Below are 21,035 nucleotides of genomic sequence, written 5' to 3' on the forward strand. Positions count from 1 at the left end.
GGCCTTTTCCTGGCAGCAGGTGCTCTTTAAGAATTAGTGCTCACCTAGGACTCCAGGAGAAGATACAGGCACCCGACCTAGTGGGCAGAAACCCAGGTCAGCCAAGGGAATATTGAATTCACTCCTAGGACCCAAAGCTGCCTGCCAACCAGGAAGTGGGGATGGGCCTTTGCCATGGCAAGGAGGCACGGGGAACTGGTGGGAGGGAAGCCTTGCTTTGGCCAGCCTGAGGGACTGGGATGTCTGGGACACTTGGAAGTTCATCCCTGCAAAGATCTTTCAGTGTGTTGGCCCTCCTTCCTCATGAGAATAAGGAGGACTGATGTAAAAGAAGCTGGGGGAGAGGGAGAGCTGGAGATCTACCTTTTCCTGAAGGGTTGTATTAAATCCTATTTGTCTACTCAGTGACTGATCTGCTGAAGAGGGAAGTAAGGCAGGTGAGAGACTCTGAGTCATGAAGGACTTACGACTGGAGCAGCATTCCCCTGAGGTGGGAATTTGGGAAGCAGAAGAGAGCCTCAGAAGCCTGGAACGACTGGCTGTGTTGGTCCATTCTCCTCTGCCCAGTCATGAGTTGGTCCAACCAGTGAGCATTTAGTGTTTACTATATGCCGGGTGCTGAGCTTGGAGGGCACCTCCTGGTGACCTGCCCAGGAACTATACCAGCCACTCCCCTGCTGGCTGACAAAGTGAGGTTCTGCCTCTTGAGGAATAAGAGCTTCAGGGTGATTGAAAATGAAACAAATGCAAAAACCCTCAAGGACGACCTGGTGCAGACGAACTCAGAGGTCTGTGCTGCCCCGAGGTCCTGGGAGTGCTGTGAATGGGGCAGAGTCTGAGCAGCTGCTCCTGGCAGACTACGATAGCAATGATAACAATGGTGAGGGAGAGAGGAAGGAGAAGGCTATTAAGAGCATTTATACAGCACCTACTATGTGCCAGGCATGGGGCTAAGCACCTCACAACTAGCATGTCATTGGACAACCAAATAAGGAAACTGAGGCCAACAGAGGTTAAATGACTTGCACAGATTCAAGCAGCTAGAAAGTGGCTAAGGTCCAATGAACTCAGGTCTTCCTGATTACAAGTCTGGCACTCCATCCACTGAGTTACCTAGTGTCCTGACTGCCCTACTAAGACCATGTGAAAGGATCACAAAGGCTGTCACCTAGAGATCACTGATGCAGACTTTGGTTTCTGGGAAAGAGCTCCTTAAAGAGATGATTGGTGGACATCCAGAAAGGGAAGCAGTTATCAGTCACAAAGAACCAGCCTAGTTTCATCGATGATGGACAGCCTAGCTACCTGACTCTCATGATTTCTTTTCTTTTTCTTTTCTTTTTTTTTACAGGATTACCAAACCAGTAATAATGCTGTGGATAGAGCTTGCTTAGGTTTTAGCAAAGTCTTTTATAAAATAACTTGTCATATTCTTGGGCAGATGATGTGAACTAGATGATAAAATTATCTGAAGTCAAAACTGGCTAGATGGCCAGACTCAAAGACAACTGTTAATGGTTCCATGTTAACATGGCAGGAGGTCTCTAATGGAATGGGCCAGGGATCTATGCTTGTCTTTTTGCTGTTAAATATTTTTATCAGTTGACTTGGATAAAGGTGTAGATAGAATGTTTTTCTAATGCGTAACTGATAACCAGCATTGAGAGGGATAGCTAACACACTGGATAATCAAATCAGGATCCAAGAGGATTTTGATAGGCTAGGGCATTGGGCTGAATCTAATAAGATGAAATTCACTGGAGATAAATGTAAAATCTTACACTTATAAAATCTTACATTTACACAAAAGATCAACTTCATTAGAACAGTTAATGGTTATGCAGAAGTTCTGGAAGTTTCAGTAGACGGCAAGGTCAATCAGTTAGCGGTATGCTATGGCAGCCAAAACATCCAATGGGATCTTGGGCTGCACTGGCAGGGGGCATAACTTCCAGAAACAGAAGTCATAGATCCTTCGCCCATTGCCCTGATCAGACTTCAACTGAAGTACTGCTTTCAGTTCTGGGTGCCATGATTTAAGAAGAATGTTGGTAAGCTGAGAGTGTCCAGAGGAAAGCAACAAGGATGGTGAAGAACTTTGAGTCCAGGTCTTAGAAGGAGCAGTTAAAGGAACTGGAAAAGAGAACCCTCAGGAGGACTGATAGATGTCTTCGAGTATGTGGAGGGCTTTCTGTCATGTCTGAACCCAGGGAGCAGAACCAGGAGAAACTGCTGGAATGATGTCAAGGAAAAAAAACTTTCCAATAATGAGAGCTGGACAGAAGTGAGCTGGCATATAGTAGGCGCTTCATGAATGCTGACTGATTGAGCAATTCTTGAGTGATGGGTTCCCCCTCCTCATGGATCTTTGAGCAGATATGTCAGGTATGTTAGAGCAGAGATGGATGGCAAGGTGCCGAGGTCCCTCCCAACGCACGGATTCCACTATTCTGTGGTAAACATAAATGTGGAGGCAATGGACAAAACCAATGGAGCAGGGCACAAAGATGATGGTGCATGTAACAGATATGTTGGTTCAGACAAGGTCTTTTCTGAAAGTTCAGCTATTCAAAATATAATTTTGTATCGTAAGTGAAAGTTCTAGAAGTTTTCTCCACAAAATCCTTCCCTGATGCCTCATCATGGCCCAGGTTCTTGGGTGCTGTGCTAGTGCAAAGTAACTCATATTCTGTGAAGCCAGAAGGAGTTCAAGTCTCGTCCCAGCAACCTTTGGGGTCTGCTTTCTGAGGACCTGGAGTACCTCTTCCCAGCAGATGGGTGGAGTGGTGAACTTGACCGTCCTTACATTGGCAGCATCGTAGAGAGAGGTCAGGGATGGATCCTGACACTCTCCAGGTGAGATCCTCACCCAACAGCCAGGCATCTGGACTTTTGCTGGGAGAACCAAATTGTATCAATGCTGTCATTCTTGCTATAAGAGAAACCAGAAATTGAGCCAAAGCTCAATGGAAGTCTGGTAATAGGTTCTCATTGTTGAGTCATAAAAAGAGGTCGGAGGAGTCACTTTGGTTGAGTACCCAGAGTCAGCATGAAGAGCCATTTCTTGGACTGCTGCTCAGCCTCCAGGCCTACAGTGCTCACAATAAGCAGAAGCAAGCAATGTACTGAGTGGAGAACTGAAGACATCACAGACAGGTTCTAAAAACAGCCAGGTCCCCTGGATCGAGACAGTAGATACCTGGATACTCCAAGCTTGCAATTCCAAGGCAGACGTTGGGAAAGATGGTGGAAGGTGTGTTGGAAGAACACAAAACAGGGTTATAAGAAAGGAAGAAAGTCAAAGACTTATAGAGTGGTCGCTCAGAAACCTCTTGCCTTTGTGTCATGAGTAACTTTTTCAAGAGAAGAATCAGAAAGTGTTGGACATGAAGAGAACCAGAAGATATCTCAGAATGAAACACAATGGAGGCATTACGATAGCTCCAGCATGGAAAGAGCACTGATTCTGGAATGAAGAGGACCTTAAACTCCACTTCTGATGTGTGGCCCTGGGAGAGTCAAGGTCCTTGGCCTTCAGTTTGGCCCTCAGTTTCCTCACCTGTAAAATGAGGGAGTTGAACTAGATGGCCTCTGAGATGAGGGGGGGGGGGAGTGGAAAGACCAATTTGGATTGTTGTGACTTCCTACAGAAGTGTAACCAATGAAAGGGAATCACCACAACAAAAATTACCACAGAAAAGCAATCCAGAACCTGCCTCAGCCAGCAAAACTTGATCGACTAAACGAGCAGAGACAGAAGAAAAGAGGCTTAGATTATCAGCCCATTTGTAGGAAGTTCTAGAAAAGGTTAAGGCAAGATCAAGAGCAGCAATGGCCCACAAAGAGCAAAGAGCAGCAGTAGGGCAACAGGTGTCTCGAAAACTTGACATGAGGTCAGTCTAAGGGGAATCTGGAAGGATGTAACCTATGTGCCAGCATTTTGACAGGGTTCTACTTTCAGTTCAATCCAACAAATATTTCTTAAGCTCCTGAATACAAAGGCAAAAACAAAATAGCTCCTGCTCTCAAGGAACTTATATTCTGTCGAAGGCATTCCATGTGCACAGATATAAGGTAACTTGGGGAGGAAGAGAACCCCACACCAAATGTGGTGGAGCCAGGGACAAGGAAAGGCTGTGGAGAGAAGGCAAAATCTGAGCTCAGTTTTGAAGGAAGACAAAGAGATATTCTAAGCCCAAGGAAGGGCCAGTGCAGATGTACAAGGTGGAGATATAGAATGTGAAACTTAAGAGTAGGTGATAGTCCAAGCAGGCTGGATTAATAAATAGTATGAAATAAGGCTGGAAAGACTGCTTGGAAGCAGACTTGGGGGGCTCTCAAACGCTAAGTAGACAGGGCTATAACTGAACTTGTGGGTTGTTAGAAACCTTTGAAGATTCTTGAGCAAAGGAGTGACATGGTCAGATCTGGGTCTTTGCATGACTCTTTGGTCAGCTGTATGAGGGAGAGACTAGAGGCAGGGAGATGAACTAGGAGGCTGACAGTAATCCAGGTTATTAAAGTTGTCCAGTCAATAGCCTGAGCTAGCATGATGGCCATGGCAACAAGCGGGAAGAATCAAGAGATACTGTAGAGATGGACTTAAAATAGTCACTGTTTCTCTTTTACCCAGGAATTCTGAGGGTCTTTCCCTCCCAGTTTGATTTTTATTTATTTATTTAATTAAAGGGGCCATCTCTTGAGTAACTACTTAAAGAAGCCCTTTCATTGAATGGGTATATCTCACTCAAAGTGAGAATATGATAAGATCTTAGCCTGAAAGGGGTCTCCCATTGCATCCTGGGTCATCTCCAGTCATCAAGATTGCTGGATCTGGTCACTGAATCCAGATGGCTCAGGAGAAGAAAGTGAGGTTGGTGACCTTGCACAGCCCTCCCTCACTCAAATCAGAAGTCAACTGCAAGTTATGTCATCATCTTGATGTCATGGTCCTTTTCAAGAATGAAGGACAAATGCAACAAGGGGATGAGAGGGAGGGAAATGTCAAGGATGATTCTGTGTTCACCAAACTGAATTACTGGGAACATGGTGGTACCTTTGATATAAATTGAGAGGAGTTCAGCAGAGGCAGGGAGGAGTCTGTGATTCTGGGAAGATAATACACTGTTTTGGATGTTAAATTTGAGATGCCAAAAAAGATGATAATAATAACTAGCATTTATAAAGCTGTTTGGGCAGCGAGGTGGCACAGTGGAAAGAGTACCAGGCCTGGAATCAGGAAGACTCATCATTCTGAGTTCAAATCTGGCCTCAGAAACTTACTAGCTGTGTGACCCTGGGCAAGTCACTTCACCCTGTTTACCTCAGTTTACTCATTTTACAATGAGTTAGAGATGGAGATGGCAAAATACTCCAGGATCTCTAAGAAAACCCCAAATGGGGTCATGACATGACCAAAAATGACTGAATTACAATATATAGCTCTTTAAGGTTCACATAATGTTTGTAGAGATATCTCATTTTATTCCTACAATAATTCTGTGAGGTAAGTGTCATTATTATACCTAATTTATAGATGAGGAAACTGAAGCAGACAGAGGTGAAGTGATTTGCTCAGGGTTACACACACAACTGATGAGTATCTTAGGTAGGATTTAAACTCAGTTACTTCCTGTCTCCAGGTTCAGTCTCTATCCACTGTGCCTTCAGCTGCCTATAAGGCATCTAAGAGGAATTGTCTAATAAACTTGACAGTGTAGAGCCTGAGTTTGGGCAATCAGTTGGAGCTGACTCATCGAGGCAGAGGTGGGACTGAATCCATGGAGCTTATAAGACCACCAAGAAAATGGATAGAAAGCTGAACCCCAAGAGTCAAACCCAAACTATGGGGCTGGAAGACAGACAATGATTCAGCAAAGAAGAATGAGAAGCAGTGGTTAGACAAATGGAAGGAGAATCAAGAGAGGAGGCTTCAGCAAAGACAAGGTAGATGACCTCCTCGTCAGTGTCAGTGCCACCACATGTGGGCTCTGATGCCTTTGGTGGCATCACTCTGAGGAAGTGAATGGCCTGAAGAAGAATTAAAATTCCTTCTGCAGGTGACTCAGTTTTTAAAGCACTGAAAAACTGGTTGGCAGGATCTCTGAAAGCATAATGCTGAACAATCAGAAACACTCCCCACCCATGCACCCACCCACGCACATCCAGATGGGATGGTCCCTCCAAGAGGCCACAGAGAGGAGAGCAGAAACTACACAAGGCAAGTGCCAACTACTCAACAGGCAGACAACAGAGCACCCAGAAACACCACGCAGGAGATGACATACCAGAGATAGCACATCAGAGATACCTCAGGAGATACCAAACCAGACAGATACAATGAGACATCACAATAAACACACCAGAGATGCCACCTAAGAGACACTACATGAGAGATAGCACACAAGAGACAAACTAGAGATGCCACATGAAAGACACCCCTGTGCCTACATGGCACTGGGGCTAAGGGACTGGCCTTCGAGTCAGAAAGATCTGACTTACCTTTCAGGCTTGTTATGAAGATTCAATGAGAGGATATTTGTAAAGCCCTTTGTAAACTTTAAAGTGCTGTATAAGTGTTAACTATTAATATCATTGTTACCATATGACACCAAACCAGAGATGACACCCAAATGACACCGTATGAGATACCACACACCACAGAAACCATCCCAGAGACATCACACAAGGGACGCCACATTAGAGAAACCACATGAGAGACACCACATGAAAGCTGCAGAACAAATAACACCTCACCAGACAGCATACGGAATAAGACAAGAGATACTGTAACAGAAATATCCAAGTGATCATCTAAGGGAACCCACAAGATCCCTCGGGAGCAACAAACAAGAGAAGTAACTTCCACGGTTCTGGACTAGTGGAGTAAAAGGCAGAAGCTGTGATGTCTCTGCCGCGACTGTGATCTCTGAGGTAAGCTCATGCACAGGGGGAAGAGTTCCACAGGCCTAGAGAAAAGGCAAAAGCCCTAATTTTTTGAAAATGGAAGAACCAAGAGTTTTTAAACTATAGACCAATGAAACTGATGTTGGTTCTTGGCTAGATTTTAGAGCATATTATCAAAGGGATAGTTATTAAGCCTTTAGAAAGGGAACCAGTGATTACAAGGAGCAGCCTGGCTTCATCAGGAACAGGTCTTGATAGATTCACCACCTTTTTTTTTTTTTTTTGACAGGGTCACTAAGCTGGCACATTAAAGGAGTCCTTCCAATACAGTTTGACCTAGATCTTAGAAAATGAATAAAGTATCTCATGTTATTCTTGTAAAAAAAAGGTGGAGGGATGTAGACTAGGGGATAGTCAGAGAGACTTGTAATGGCTGGGCTCAAAGAGGAGTCACTAAATGGTTTGACATCAACTCAGAGGGAGGTCTACAGTTGAGTGCCCCAGGGATCTGTGCTGGGTCCTTATGCAGTTTTAACATTTTAATCAGTGATTTAGAATAAAGCATTGATAGTAGGCATATCCAATTGCCAGTTGACTCCTGGATCTGGGAAGGAGTTCAGATACTGGATGATGGATCAGGTTCCAAAAGGATGTGGGCAGGCTAGATCTCATCAGATGAAACTAAATAGCAATAAATGTAAAGTCTTACTCCTGGATACAAACAATCAAATGTATAAAATGAGGGAGCTGTGTCTAGACGATGGTTTGTCTGAAAAAGATCTGGGGGCTTTGGTGGACTGCAGGTTCAATGTGAGTCAGCTCTTCCACATGGCATCCCAGATACTAATGCAGTTTTAGGCCAAGAATAACAATTAATATAGCACTTTCAGGTTTGGAAAGCCCTTCATAACATGTATTATCCTAGTTGATCCTCCCAACAATCCTGGAAGGTAGGTGCTTATTATTATGCCCATTTTACAGATGAGGAAACTGAGTTTTAGAGAAGTTAAATGGCTTACCCAAGGCCACACAGCTCTAGTAAGTGGCTAAAGTGGGATTTGAACTCAGTTCTCCCTGATTCCAGAGTCAGCCCTCTCTCCACTGTAGTTCCCCATAGGTGCCTTAAAAATGTTTATTCTAGGAAGGCAACAATCCTACTACACGCTACTATGCAATATTATGTCCCATACCTTGCATTGATTTGCTAGAGAGCAACCAGAATGGGGAAGGGCTTTCATGCCATGTAAGGATTGGTTAAAGGAGGTGGGGATATTTTGTGGGAAGACAAGGTTTGGGGGGAGGATGGGCCTCAATGATCAAGAAGAACTGTCCTGGGAAAAAGAGCAGCTTTGTGCTGCTTGGCCCCAGAACCAGAAACAAGGGGTGGGGCGGTGTGGGAAAGCTTTCACTTGACACTTAATAGGAAGAGAAGCTTTCTAATAACAAAGTATCCAAAGGAGGAAGGGGCTGCCTTGGGGTCCCCCATCTCACAGGCTGCCTTGGAGGGTCCCATCACAGGCTGCCTTGGGGGTCCCCCATCTCACAGCTGCCTTTGGGAATTCTCCTTCAGATTGAACCCAATAGCTCCCTGGCCCTCCATGTTCTGAGGGTCTGTGATTCTGTGCCCACTATTAGGGAGTGGAAACTTGCCAAAGACTGCTCTGAACAACACCTTAATGAGAGAAGGGAAGGGGTGGGAGGGGCTGGTTGTCCAGCTATTAAATGGGTACCAAAGAGGCAGTAAGAGGTGTCTGCTAAGAGGCTATCGCAGAGAGATGACCAACCTCCAGGTCAGGAAGACTCAGGCTCATATCCCTCCTGCCTCTGGTCTCCGCGTCACCTGATCTCTCAATGCCCCATGAGGCATTCCTTTAAGGCTTTAAGTTGCAGAGAAGAAAGGAGCTTCCTCTCTGAGAGTTCTCTAAGATAAAATCATACACCTGTGATTTGTAAAAACAAACCAACCCAGGTGACAAGAAGGAAGTGATAATCACCCACAAACAATCCAAAAAGTCAGCACTGGGAATTTCATTTCCAGCAGGGCGGCCAGTGGGCAGTGTCTTTTATTAAGTGTGAAAAGCGTGAAAAATTTCCCTTTCTGAGGGTGCAGGACAAGTGACTGTTGTCTGATAAAAAATCGGACTTGTTTCCCAGAAGAAGAGGAGAAAGAATTCAAGGCCATGCTCCAGGCCATGAGGGAAGGGGAAGGACAATGAAATACTCCTTAAGAAAATTCTCATGTGAAGAAATCCTGCACTCACATGAGGAGGATGGGGTCATGGTGAGAATGTGGGTAAAGATTTACCATAGCTGAAATAGAAGCAGTGTTAATGCTCAAAAAGTGCAGACCACTTGTGCAGAAAGAGGATATGGATGTAAAGTTCAAGAAACAGATCTCAAGCCTGGCACAGAGACACAGACATAACATAGTAGTGATGGGGACTTCAGTCACTGAGACATATGCTGGAGTTCTCTGTCTCTATTTCTTTGTCTCTGTCTTTCTTTATCTCTCTCCTAACAAGAGTGGAGGACAGGAACCTCTTAAGAGTGAAATTCTGAAGACCTAAAGAAAAAACAATCCCAATGAGGATGTAAATGAGAGCTATCCAAAGAGACCAACAAGGATCCCAACCAAGTGGGACTGAAAAGAGAAACAGAAATAGGCAACAGAAGCAAAAGCAGGTAAGAGGACAAACCACAAGGGGCGGTCAAAGTCCTGGATGGACAGTCTCAAAGAGATTCCAGTTCAGAATGAGTGGGTGTCTAAAGGCAGTCAACCAAAGGTATGATCTTTTTGGATTTATAAGAGAAAGATGGGGATCAGCAGAGGGCTAGGGCCCCAGCTGGGGTAGGATGGGACAATGAGAGCTGATGACAGCAGAGAAAGAGGACAGCACTGGAAGGTTCGGAGAAACATTTCCCTACATAAAGTCATTTCCAAAGCCAAAAACACCAAGCTGTGGGGGTGTGTCAGGTTGTATTTTATTCTCCTCTGACTGATAATAATAGCCACACTAATTCTGTCTTGAAGGAGGCTTTGCTATCTTAAGCATGACTAACTACAGAGAAATTCATTTCCCTCTAAGAAGATCCCCCTAATCTTACTCAAGTCCTGTGACTTCCTGGCTTTCGCATTCCCCTCTCCCGTTCCTTTTTGGCTGAAGAACGCATCCCATTGGTTCTGTACTCTAACCAGACCTAAAAAGCTATAATAACCCAATCTGTACCCTAGCTCCTAGCTCAAGCAGTCTGCCTTCATGCACTGGTTATTTTATTTTATTTTTTTTTAGTTTGGTGGTTCACTTTTGGACCTCCAGTCTCTCTGACCTCATGGCTAGTGAGATTCTCCTTGGGTTCTCATGGAACTCAGGCTGGAAAACTTCTGCGATAACAGTGAAGGGGCCAGGTCTAGAAGCTCTGATACTGCCTTGGTCTCTGCCAAAAAGGATGATCGTTGGACCAGAGAGGGTGGAACAAAAATGACTGACACGGAGTGGCTGCCTAAGAGAACGGTAAGCCACTCCCCAGATGAATTCAAGTACTGTGGCCCAGGTGAATGACATCCTTGCCCTGGTCCTGAAAGGCGATGACGGAGCCATGGCCAGTGATGTCTGAATGAGCTTTGAAAATGGGGGAGGTGTGTGTGCTGGAGGACTGGAGAAGGACAAACATGGTCCTGATTTTCAAAGGGCAAGAGAACTAGGTCTGCAAACTAGAGGCCAGGGAGCTTGACTTGGATTCCTGGAAAGCCTCAATAACACACTATTAAAGAGACCACTTTGTAAAGCTTTAGCTTTGGGTTCATAAACCAGTTTCCCAAGTACATGATGGGGGAGGGGGGAGTTAGAGTTATGATTGTCTGAAAAAGAACTGAACATTTTGATGGGCTGAGAGGTCAGTGCAGGTGACAGTGGGATGTAGTAGCCAAAAAAGCAATTGTGGTTTAGAGGGGCAGAGGAAAGGAAGCAGTGATTGTAAGGAGCCAGGAGGGGCCAGGCTGGGCTCACCTTAGTCCTTTCTTTTTTCTTGTAGGTTCACTAAATTGGTAAATGAGAGGGTGACTGCAGACATAGGTTACCCAACAAGCACTCAATAAGAAAGTCTCTCTGGTGTCCTTACGAAGAAGAAGGAAAGATGTGGAAGAAGGAAATAGTACTAATAGGTGAATTCAGAACTAGCTGAATGACCAAAATCAGAGTAGGTAGGTGTTAATAATTCAGTGTTAACCTGTCAGAAGGTCTCCAGTGGAGTTCCTCAACCATCTCCTTGGTCCTATGCTGTTGAACATTTTTGTCAATGACCAGGAGAAAGGCACTGGTGAGGTGGCATGTGCATCAACCCTGAAGAGGACCTAGAGTGGGCACAGAAAGCTAACACATTGGAGGGGAGAGTTGGGAGCCTAAAAGATCTTAGTGGCCGAGGACATTGGACTGAATTCACAAATTGTAATCTAATCGAGATTAAGTGTCAAACTTTGGGTTCAATTTCATTAATTCAAGATGAGGGTGGAATGGTTAGGCAGCAGTTAGCTTAAAAAAGATTTGGGGGTTTTAATAGTTGTTAAACTCCCAATGAATCAGAGCATGATATGGCAGCCCAGAAAGCTGCTGTCATTTTGGGTGTCCCTCTGTCCTCTGCCCACCTGGACTACTGGGCTAAGTTCTGGGCATCTTATTTTAAAGGAAGAGCATTTGGGATGATGAAAGGCCATCTGAGAAAAGGTTGCAGGAACTAGGAATATTTTGCCTAGAGAACAGAAGATTCAGGATAGACCCAAGAGTTATGGTCAGGAATCTGAAGGGCTGTTGTGAGGAGGAGGCAGTGTTGGTCTGCCTGGCCCCAGAGGGCAGTGTTAGGAGCACTGATGGGAAGGTGCAGAGAGTCAAATTTAGGCTTGTTGTCAGGACAAATCTCCCAACAGCAAGAGTTGCGCCAGTGTGAATTGGCTGCCTTGAGAGGTGGTAGGGTACCCCTCCCTGGGGGCTTCAGGTAGAGGCTGGATGCCCACCTTTATGGTAGAGCTTCCTTTTGAGTACAGGTTAGATAGGATGGCACTAAGGGGTCTTTCCCTTGTCAATTCTATGTTTCTGTCTCCAGTGCCAACTGAGGAACTGGGTCAAGTATTGAGCTTATGGATAAACCATACTACTCTCCCTCCACCCCAGCAGCTGCCTCTACTCCTTTATTTGTCTGATTGGTTTGTGTGAACTGAAGACCAGCCTTTTACCCTCTGATTAGGCCAGGACCATCTCTGCATCCTGGGAAGTTAATCATGTCCTTGACTCTGATAGCTACTGCTATCTGCTGTACTACTACTGCTATACAACTATGGCTGCTGAGGCCTTCTGGGAGGCTTATTTCTGGATGATTAAACCCAAAGAAGGAGGGACTGGTCCTTGGGCTGCCAGGGGTTGGGGGAAAGTAGGGAGAGAAGGGCAGGACCACAAGGACACTTACGAAGATGATAGCTGGGGAGACAAAACGCCAGCACATCTGGAAGAAGAGAGGGGGTGGGAAGCCCAGCATCATCTGGATGTCCTGGAAGTAGTTCCGGTGTCCTGGGGAGAGAATTTATCAGAGGCCATGTCTACCCTGGAGAGTCTCCGGGAGGGTTAGAGGTGGGGGGGTTGGCCTCAGGGTGGCCTTGACACCTACCATAGATGTACATGATTGTCACGCACATGATGCAGGAAATGACAACCAAGGAGAAGCTGGCAGCATAGTTGTCCATCAGCAGTAGCCAGTAGATGCCAGCCTGTTGGGAAGAAGCCATGTGAACCATTGGAGGGTACTACCTCCCCACCTATCCCCCTGCTGCTGTCTGTGTGCCCACTAGGACAGCGAAAGTCTATGAGCCACTGGAGGGCACTGCCTGCCAGGTCCGCCCCACCTGCCCCACTGGCTCCTGAGTCTGAGGGCATGTCTGCAGGGCAGGCACATATCCTACAACCCACCAGAGGGTACTGCCCTGTTCTGCCCCTGCTGCCTGCAGGCCCACCTGACTGGTCAGGGGGACCCCAAGCAAGAATCCAGCGATGGCAACGGCCAAAGTGACATAGGTTTTCTTCTTCAGGATCCATTCATTCCCTACTTCATCCACAACTGCAGTCACTAGAGTCTCCAGAAGGCAAAACTGAGGGCATGTAATATCAAACAGTCAGTCAATAAGCATTTATTAAGTGTCTACTATGTGCTGGGCACTGTGTTAAGTGTTGCAGATGCAAAGAAAGGCAAAAGACAGCCCTGCTCTCAAGGAGCTCAGAGTTGAACAAATGGGCAAACAGGCGACTGGGACGATAAAGCAGAGGTAACTGCTGAGGAGGGCACTAGAAATTAGAGCAGTTTCTTGGAGAAAGTGAGATTTTAGCTGAGATGTGAAAGAAGTCAGTGAAGCCGGGAGTGGAGATGGGGAGGGAGAGATGTCCAGGCACGCGACTGGCCAGGGCAGATGCCTGAAGTCAGGAGGTGGGGCAGCTGGTCTAAGAACCAACAAGGAGACCATGCTCATGGGATCACAGAGGAATGGTGGGGGGAGCAGAAATAAGAAGGGAAAAGATGGGAAAGGGTCGGGTTAGGGAGGGCTTTAAAAGCCCAACAGAGGATTTTAGACTCGATCCTGGAGGGGATAGGGAGCCACTGGAGTTTAGTAAAGAAGGGGGTGTCAGACCTAAATTTTAGGAAAATCCGTTTGACAGCTGGGTGGAGAATGGAGAACCTGGTGGCAGGGAGACTCCCCCCAGGCTATATTTTCGATAGTCCAGGTGTGAAGTGATGAGGGTCTGTACCCAGGGGTGGCAGTGGCAGAGAAAGGGAGGCATTCGAGAGGTAGAAATGATGGGCCTTAGCAACAGATTGGCTAGGGGGTGAGAGTGAGGGCTGGAGGATGATGCCTAGGTGGGAGGGTGCTAGGATCCTCAAGAGTAACAGGAAAGTTTGGAAAGGGGGAGTGTTTGCAGGGGTGGGGATAATGAGTTCAGTTTTGGATCTGTTGAGTCTAAGATGTCTATGGAACACCCAGTTTGAGGAGCCATTAGGCAGCTGGAGGTGTGCGGGCTGGGGGCTGCCCTTGTTGCATGAGTGCTGAGTCCCTTCCCCATCCCAGGTGTCTTTGCTCTGTCCCCTCGTACCTGAGTACCCAGTCCCAGCAGGATAAGCATGAAGAAAAACAGCAGAGACCAGAGGGGGGAGATGGGCAGCAGGGTGAGGGCTTCTGGGTAGGCCACAAAGGCCAAGCCTGGGCCATGGTCAGCCACTCGGGACACGTCCACACCCAAGTGGTTGGCCATGAAGCCAAGGATGGAGAAGATGACAAAGCCTGCGTAGACGCTGGTGGCACAGTTTGTGATGCTGATAATGATGCTATCCCTGGGAGGGCCAAGAAGAGCCAGCCTCAGCCTTGGAGAATAAGGGTCCAGAAGCGATCTCACCATGGGCTCCACCCCCCACCCCCATCTCAGGCCCTGGTTTTCCAGAACCCCCCCTGAGCCTGTGGACCAACCCCACCTCAGCTTTCCCAGGCCTTTTCACCTGTTTCCCTCACCCTCATTCCCTGCCTCTGGGGATCTGGGGTGGGGGTGGGATTGGGTCTCTGGCTCTGGCGGTGTGCCAGCTATGCATAGTTGAGATTGAGAAGCAGAGGTGGGGCCGGGAGAGGCCACCTAGGGACCTTGAGGGCCTGGTGAAAGGAGCAAGGTCTGAGGTTCACCTGTAGCAATTGTTGTGGAACTTGTTGTATGAAGCCATGGTGATGAGACCTCCCCAAGCACAGCCTAGTGAGTAGAAGATCTGGGAGGCAGCATCTCCCCACACCTGCGAGGTTTGGAGAGAAGAGCTGGGGGTCAGCCAGGGCAGGCCGGGCAGAGGACGTCCAGGTCCTTCTCCTCCCTCCATTCCTCAGACGCCCACACACCCACCTTGGCCTCCAGGATCTTGTCCCATTGCGGTGTCAGGTAGTACATAATACCTGTGAAGGCGCCTTCCAGGGTGACCCCGCGAACAAACAGAATGGTCAGCACCACATAGGGAAATGTGGCTGTGAAGTAGACCACCTGGAGGGGGCAGCAGGAGGTGTGGTTCAGACCCTATTTCCTACAGACAGATACTCTCCAAAGCTGAGTTCTTCCCATGTTCCCTTGCTCCCTCTGTCCCCATCCCATCAATTCCCCTCCCTCCATTTCACGGCCCTGATTTTTCCTCACCCCCACCCATCCTGGCCTTCCCTGATTAGGGGAGACCCTTCAATCCCAGGAGGGGAGGGGAAGGGGCGAGTGTACTTGCTTTCCCTGAGGACTTGACACCCCGGATGAGGCAGAGGAAGACGACCACCCAGGAGACTCCGAGGCACCCAAGCAAGGGTAACCTCACTTCCCCAAAGTTGCCAATGTCATCTGACAACTTCAGCACGTAGCGCCTAAGATGGAGAAGGGAAAGTGTCCCTGAGGGTGTCCTCAAGTTCCTTATTGCCCAGGAAGGAATCCCCAGGTGCTGCTCAGGACCACATCTCCCCTCAGGCTTTAGCACTGTCTGGGAGCAGAAGGTGAGCCTGGTAGCAACCTGGATCCCCCTCCCCCCAAGGGGGAACAACGACAAGAAGAAACTCATCACCTCCCCAGACAAGTGAGTGCAAGGAACATTCACCAGGACGCCTGCTAAGCTAGCTGCTGCTCAGAGTGGACAGAATGACAGTATTCTATGACTAGATGAGAGAAGGATAAAACTTTTGTTGTTGTTTAGTTGTAGTTGACTCTTTGTGATCCCATTTGGGGTTTTCTTGGTTAAAGATATTGGAGTGGTTTGCCATTTACTTCTCCAGCTCATGTGACACATGAGAAAACTGAGGCAAATAGGGTTAAGTGGTCACAAAGCTACTAAATCTGAAGCCAGATTTAAACTCAGGAAGATGAATCTTCCTGACTCCAAGCTTGGCAATCTATCCAATATGGCACCACCTAGATGGCCAACTTTTACTTCTATTTTCTTAAACAGGGACAATGATCCTTGGATTGGGAAAAGTTGAACAAAAGGGTCAATAAGGAGCTGAAACCCAATGTATTAAGAGCACATAGATTTCCTGAATTAGTTCAGTTGACCAGGTCAAGCCAGACTACATCACAAAGTGCTAAAAAGAACGATCAGAATGGACTGTTGAGTCTTGCTCAGAATCTTTGAAAAAAGAGTAAAGAATGAGAAAAGAACTGAAGGAAATGGTCAAATGGGTAAAAGGGAGATTTTTCAAACTATAGTCCAATGACCTGACTTTCAATTCCCACCACAATCCTAGAACTGATTATTAAAGGGATGATCTATGAGCATTTAGATAAAAGAGAGCAGTGATCCCCAAAAGCTAGGATCCATTTATCAGGAACATTCCAAACTGCATGGTTAAGGGTGGAGGCAACAAAGGGAGGAGTTGTTCATTTTATTCTTCTATGAATGAAGACTGGGAAAAGGGCACTATCTATCCTTCACCATCCCCTTGTTTTGTTTCCTGTCATGCTTCCTCTGGCCTTGTGATTTGGGTTTCTGGGAGACAGGCCCTAGTGGTCATGGGCGACATAGAAAACTATGGATGATATCATAGCCAGCACCTTTACCACATCTGGGAGAATTTTAGAGCCCATCACAGAGGTGGTGGCCAGGACCCATGAAGGGAAAAGATCCAGAGATGCTGAGCCTCACATCTACTGGGAATCCTATTCTGCTGGGAACCTGGAGAAGTTGATTTCTTTTAGCCAGGGGGTGAAAGTGGGAATGGAAGTAAATACTGAACATATCTCCTGTTTTCTCTTGTTTAAGCTCATGATACCAAGACAAGGAACCAATACTCCTCCACAAGTTCTTTTCCACAAGGCTCAGGTATATGTGGATCAGGATTCTCCCTCCTTTGCCAGACACACCAAAGATCTGGCAGAGAAATGGCTAGTTGAAAGCCAATGTCTTTATAGAGAAGTATCTAGTCTAGTTTCCTTCTTGCTTTATTCTATGTACATGTGTGTGTGGGCAAAGAACTGGAGTTGGACTCTGTCTATATAAGCATATGCTGAGATGGCAAACTAAATGTGAACATGTATATATGCTCTGCTTCCCTATATTAAGTGCTAGAGGAAAAGTTCTTTGATCAAATTGGAAGAGGCAGTTGCTATTGAGTTGCTAAAGATTGATCATAAGTAAAAAGTTAAATCTGCCAAGCTCTAGAGGCAGTTAGTTTGAGAGTTCAAGGCAGCTTGAGATGGGAAGCAGCTTTTAGAATGTAGTTCCTGTGCTTCATCCAGAAGACAGTGGAGGGAGGAGAGACTTTTCCTCTTCTCACCTGCCATCACCCACAGCATCCTGAAAAGATGCTACTAGAGTCTATCCAGTAGGAGCCACCTCATCAAAGCACTTAGAGAAACAGCTAGTTTGAGCCAGGAAACAGAGACTCTTCAGACACATCAACCCAGAAAGAAAGCCACATTAAAGCTATAAGCCTTCTGGCAGCAGAGAAGAGAGCTCACTATGGATCCAGGAAAGAATCAGCCCTGACAGTTGAAAGTCAAGCTGTAGATGAAAGCAGATCCAGGGAGCCCAGGATGAGGACTCCATAGTACTGAAAGTGAAAGCTCCCATAGTCACATGTGTTTCCTACATGTGGGCCTCCCTACTATCGTATTCTATGTTTGTGCCCACTCTTCTCATTGACACTGCATTTGTGAGATAACTTACCCCTAGATTTATGCGGAGAATGTTCTATCATTATTGTTATCACGACAATATCTTAGTAAAATGCTTTTGCTTTGATTTAACTGTGTCTACTGGATTCTACAAAAGGTCAATTCACTGATGAGGGATCATCAATTGTAGTTTTGGAGTGAGTAATGATAATAAAGCAATAGTCAGCCAGCACTTCCATGGCGCTTTAAGGTCTACAAGATGCTTTGCAAAGATTATCTTATTTGATTCTCACAACAACCCAGGAGGGAGATGCTGTTATTACCCTCACTTTACAGATAAAGAACCTGAGGCAAAGAAAAGGTTAAGAGACTTCTCAAGGTCAAAAGGTATGTGTCTGAGGCAAGATTTGAATTCAGGTCTTGCTCACTCCAGGCCCAGTACTCTATCCACTTGGAACCTTCCCTGGAAACCAACCTGTAAGTGCCAAGTTGGAGAAGCAGCCCAGAGAGGTTGCCACACAGGATAAACTATGTGATCACAGCATGCTAAATATTTGAAAGTGCCAGAAAAAGAACATTTGCAATGACCAAACTGATCAAGTCAGTTTGAGAAAAAAATAGTTTCTCAGAGAAAATGCTGAGGATAGGGTCAGACAGAGAAAACTACTCTTCCTCTGATAAATGTAGTAAGATGGTCTACTTCAAGGCAAAATACTTAGTGAATCAAAGATGAGTGCAGTGTCCTGTGTTTCAATGGTTCATTTGCATGCTGTTTTCAAAGTTTTTACGGTTATAAATGAGAAATTATAAATTGTTTAAGGAGTACAGGAAAATCATATCAGCATCGCAAAGAGTCTTGCTTGACAGGAAGGCAAATTTTTTGAGTTTCACATTGTAAACTAAAAATGGGTCACTGCTTACAAGGAGTTCTTGATTTGAGTCATTAGAATCCAAAAGAGTTAGGCGGGGTAAGAGATGATCAGAATATAGGAGAGTAAGTTGAGGACAGAGGAGCCAGAAACTGAAGACATAGGAGGGGAGTTCTTACAGAAGATAGAATTTTTTAAAATGGAAAGAAAATGATCAAAAGCAGATATTCAGGGTCTGCTGTGGTTTTGCTGGGAGCCATGTTGACTAGAAGACATTGCTTTTCTGAGAGCTGATGGGCTAGAGAACTGTAGGATTATGGTCTAGCATGATCTACTGCCTTAGAGAGAGGAAACTCCTCAAGGGTTTACCTGTGATGATTTTTACTGTCCCCCCAACCCCTTTCCCACCATGGTTTGAAAGGGAAGGAAGACAGGTTATGCTGTGAGAATTTCATCTTTGCTGAGGACTGATTGAAGACCTAACAAGTTTTGTAGTTCTCCAGCCTTAAGGAATTACTTGTCACTGAAAGAGCATAACTCTTTCTCAGCACTTTACCAAGAGTGGCTGAAGTATAAAAGGACCTGTTATTGCTTTAGGGCCTGGGAAAAGCAGAGAAGTAGCTTTACTAAGCAGGGAGCAGATAGCAGAGAAGTGGGTTTTACCCAGCATTTAATGCATGGTGAAGACTCTCTCTAAAGATATCAAGTCTTGCCATCCAGAAGTATGAATCATTGTAGGCACATGGGTTTCTTGACTCATGTGCCTTTCTGCTAGATTTCTGTAAGCATGTGATCACTCTCTTCCATGGACAAAATGATGTCACTGGTAATTCTCTATTAATGCAAGAGAGTGTCAATGGGACCAGAGATAGGACATGAGCAACCTATGAGGCTCTGTGTCTGAGGTAGCAAGAACAGAAGATTCCTGTGAGAATGTCCCAGGATGGGCAGAAAGTCCCAAGGTGAGAGTCTTTGGGGATCAGCTACACAGCAGGCAGGGACCAGCACAGTGTGAACACAGTGGTGCCACCCAACCCAGTGCTGTCGAACTCATACTGGGCTCTGAGATCCCTGACACTTTCTTTTGATGACAGAGTGGTGCTCTGAGCTTCAAAGATTCAGAGATGCTGAACCCTAGAAGGTGGAACTCAGTGAAAGAACCCAGGGCAAGAAGAAACAGGGTCTACCACCACACCCAAAAGTGCAACAGGGGGCAAAGACTGGCCCTGGCAAAAAGTTACAATTCAGAAACTAAAGCTGGAGAGATGAATAAATTAAACATCAACCAAGACCAAAAACTGCAAATCTAACTCAATAGCAACTATAAGAGACTGAAAGGAAAAATGGATTTCCTACAAGAATTACATGAATACCTAGAAGAAATGAAGTAAATGATAAATGCTCTGGAAGAAAGAATTGGAAGGAGAACATGGAGTTTGGAAGAGAAAGTGGTAAACCTGACCCAATATAATACTGCTCGCCTTCTCGGTGGGTGGAGGAGGGGATGAAGGGAGGGAGATAATTTGGAACTCAAAATTTAAAAAACGTTAAAACAAAACAACAGAAAGAAAAACCCGACCAAAGGGACAGACTCCCTGTAAGGGAGAGCAGGCCACACAGAAATCATTGGCTTCATGAGAGAGCAAAACATATTAGAACCAAAAATTGGAAGATTTAAAAATTAGAAAAAAAAGTAAGATATATGGTCTCAAAAACAGTTGACCTGAAAACCAAGTCAAGGAGAGATCATTTAAGAATCATTGGAGTCCCTGAAAACCATGATTTTTAAAAAAAGCCTGAAACCTACATTTCAAAAGATCACACATAAAAACTCTCTAGAGCTATTAGAACTAGAGACTAAAGTCAAGATAGAAGGAATCCACTGAAAGGAATTCCAAAAGAAAAATGTTTCCAGGAATGTCATAGCCCAGATCCGGAGATACCATGTCAAAAAATACTGCAAACATCCAGGAAGAAATAGTTCAAGTTCCAAAGAATAGCCATCAGGATTACACAGGATCTGGAAGCTCCTATCAAAAGTGAAAGGCATTCGTGGAATATGATGTTCCAAAAGGCAAAAATTAATAGGTTTACAATCAAGAATAATTTACTCTCCTAAACAGAGAATTATCCTATAGGGGAGAAAATGGATCTTAAGTGGAATAAAGGACTTGCAAGTATTTCTAATGAAAATACTGAAAGCTGAGTAGGATATTTAAAATACGAACATGAGAGTCCAGAGAAACTGATAGAAAGGTAAAATTTATTTGAGGAGCTCTATGATGGTGTAGTGTTGACATTCTAATAGGAAGACACTCTCAGTAGCAAGTGTCCCTTCAGAACCTTAGTACCTTCAAAGGGCACTGAGGTGCTTAGATAAAGGACTGGTTCAGAGGAGTGTACATAGGGGAAGGGGGAGGACAGAAGACATCACAGGAGCCTCACTCTTATCTAAAACAGACAAGGAAAGTGGAGCACACATGCAGACACATATGTTTAGTGTAGAAATGTGCTGACTCAACAGGGAAACTACCAGGGAAAGGGAGGGGCAGGTTAAAAGGGAGGGAAACACAGGAACTCCAGCTCCTGTTTTGTGCCTTTGCAGCAGCTG

General features: G+C 45.6%; 1 protein-coding gene across 4 annotated transcripts in view; it reads right to left on the reverse strand.

Moving 5' to 3' along the window:
- SLC6A9 (solute carrier family 6 member 9) overlaps window positions 1-21,035 on the reverse strand; it is a 51,680-nt gene that overhangs the window by 3,675 nt on the left and 26,970 nt on the right. For 3 of the 4 annotated variants that reach the window (XM_072649174.1, XM_072649172.1, XM_072649173.1), the window contains 7 exons: window positions 15,184-15,316; window positions 14,820-14,954; window positions 14,612-14,715; window positions 14,034-14,271; window positions 12,905-13,039; window positions 12,562-12,661; window positions 12,364-12,464 (listed from right to left, as the gene is read on the reverse strand). In XM_072649174.1, coding sequence (XP_072505275.1) covers window positions 12,364-12,464; window positions 12,562-12,661; window positions 12,905-13,039; window positions 14,034-14,271; window positions 14,612-14,715; window positions 14,820-14,954; window positions 15,184-15,316 — 946 coding nt within the window. Of the gene's footprint in view, window positions 1-1,390; window positions 3,214-12,363; window positions 12,465-12,561; window positions 12,662-12,904; window positions 13,040-14,033; window positions 14,272-14,611; window positions 14,716-14,819; window positions 14,955-15,183; window positions 15,317-21,035 lie in introns of those variants that run through there. The other variant, XM_072649175.1, reaches the window with a different exon arrangement.

This window comes from Notamacropus eugenii, chromosome 2 (genome assembly GCF_028372415.1).
Source record: "Notamacropus eugenii isolate mMacEug1 chromosome 2, mMacEug1.pri_v2, whole genome shotgun sequence".
NCBI classification, from domain to species: Eukaryota; Metazoa; Chordata; class Mammalia; order Diprotodontia; family Macropodidae; genus Notamacropus; species Notamacropus eugenii.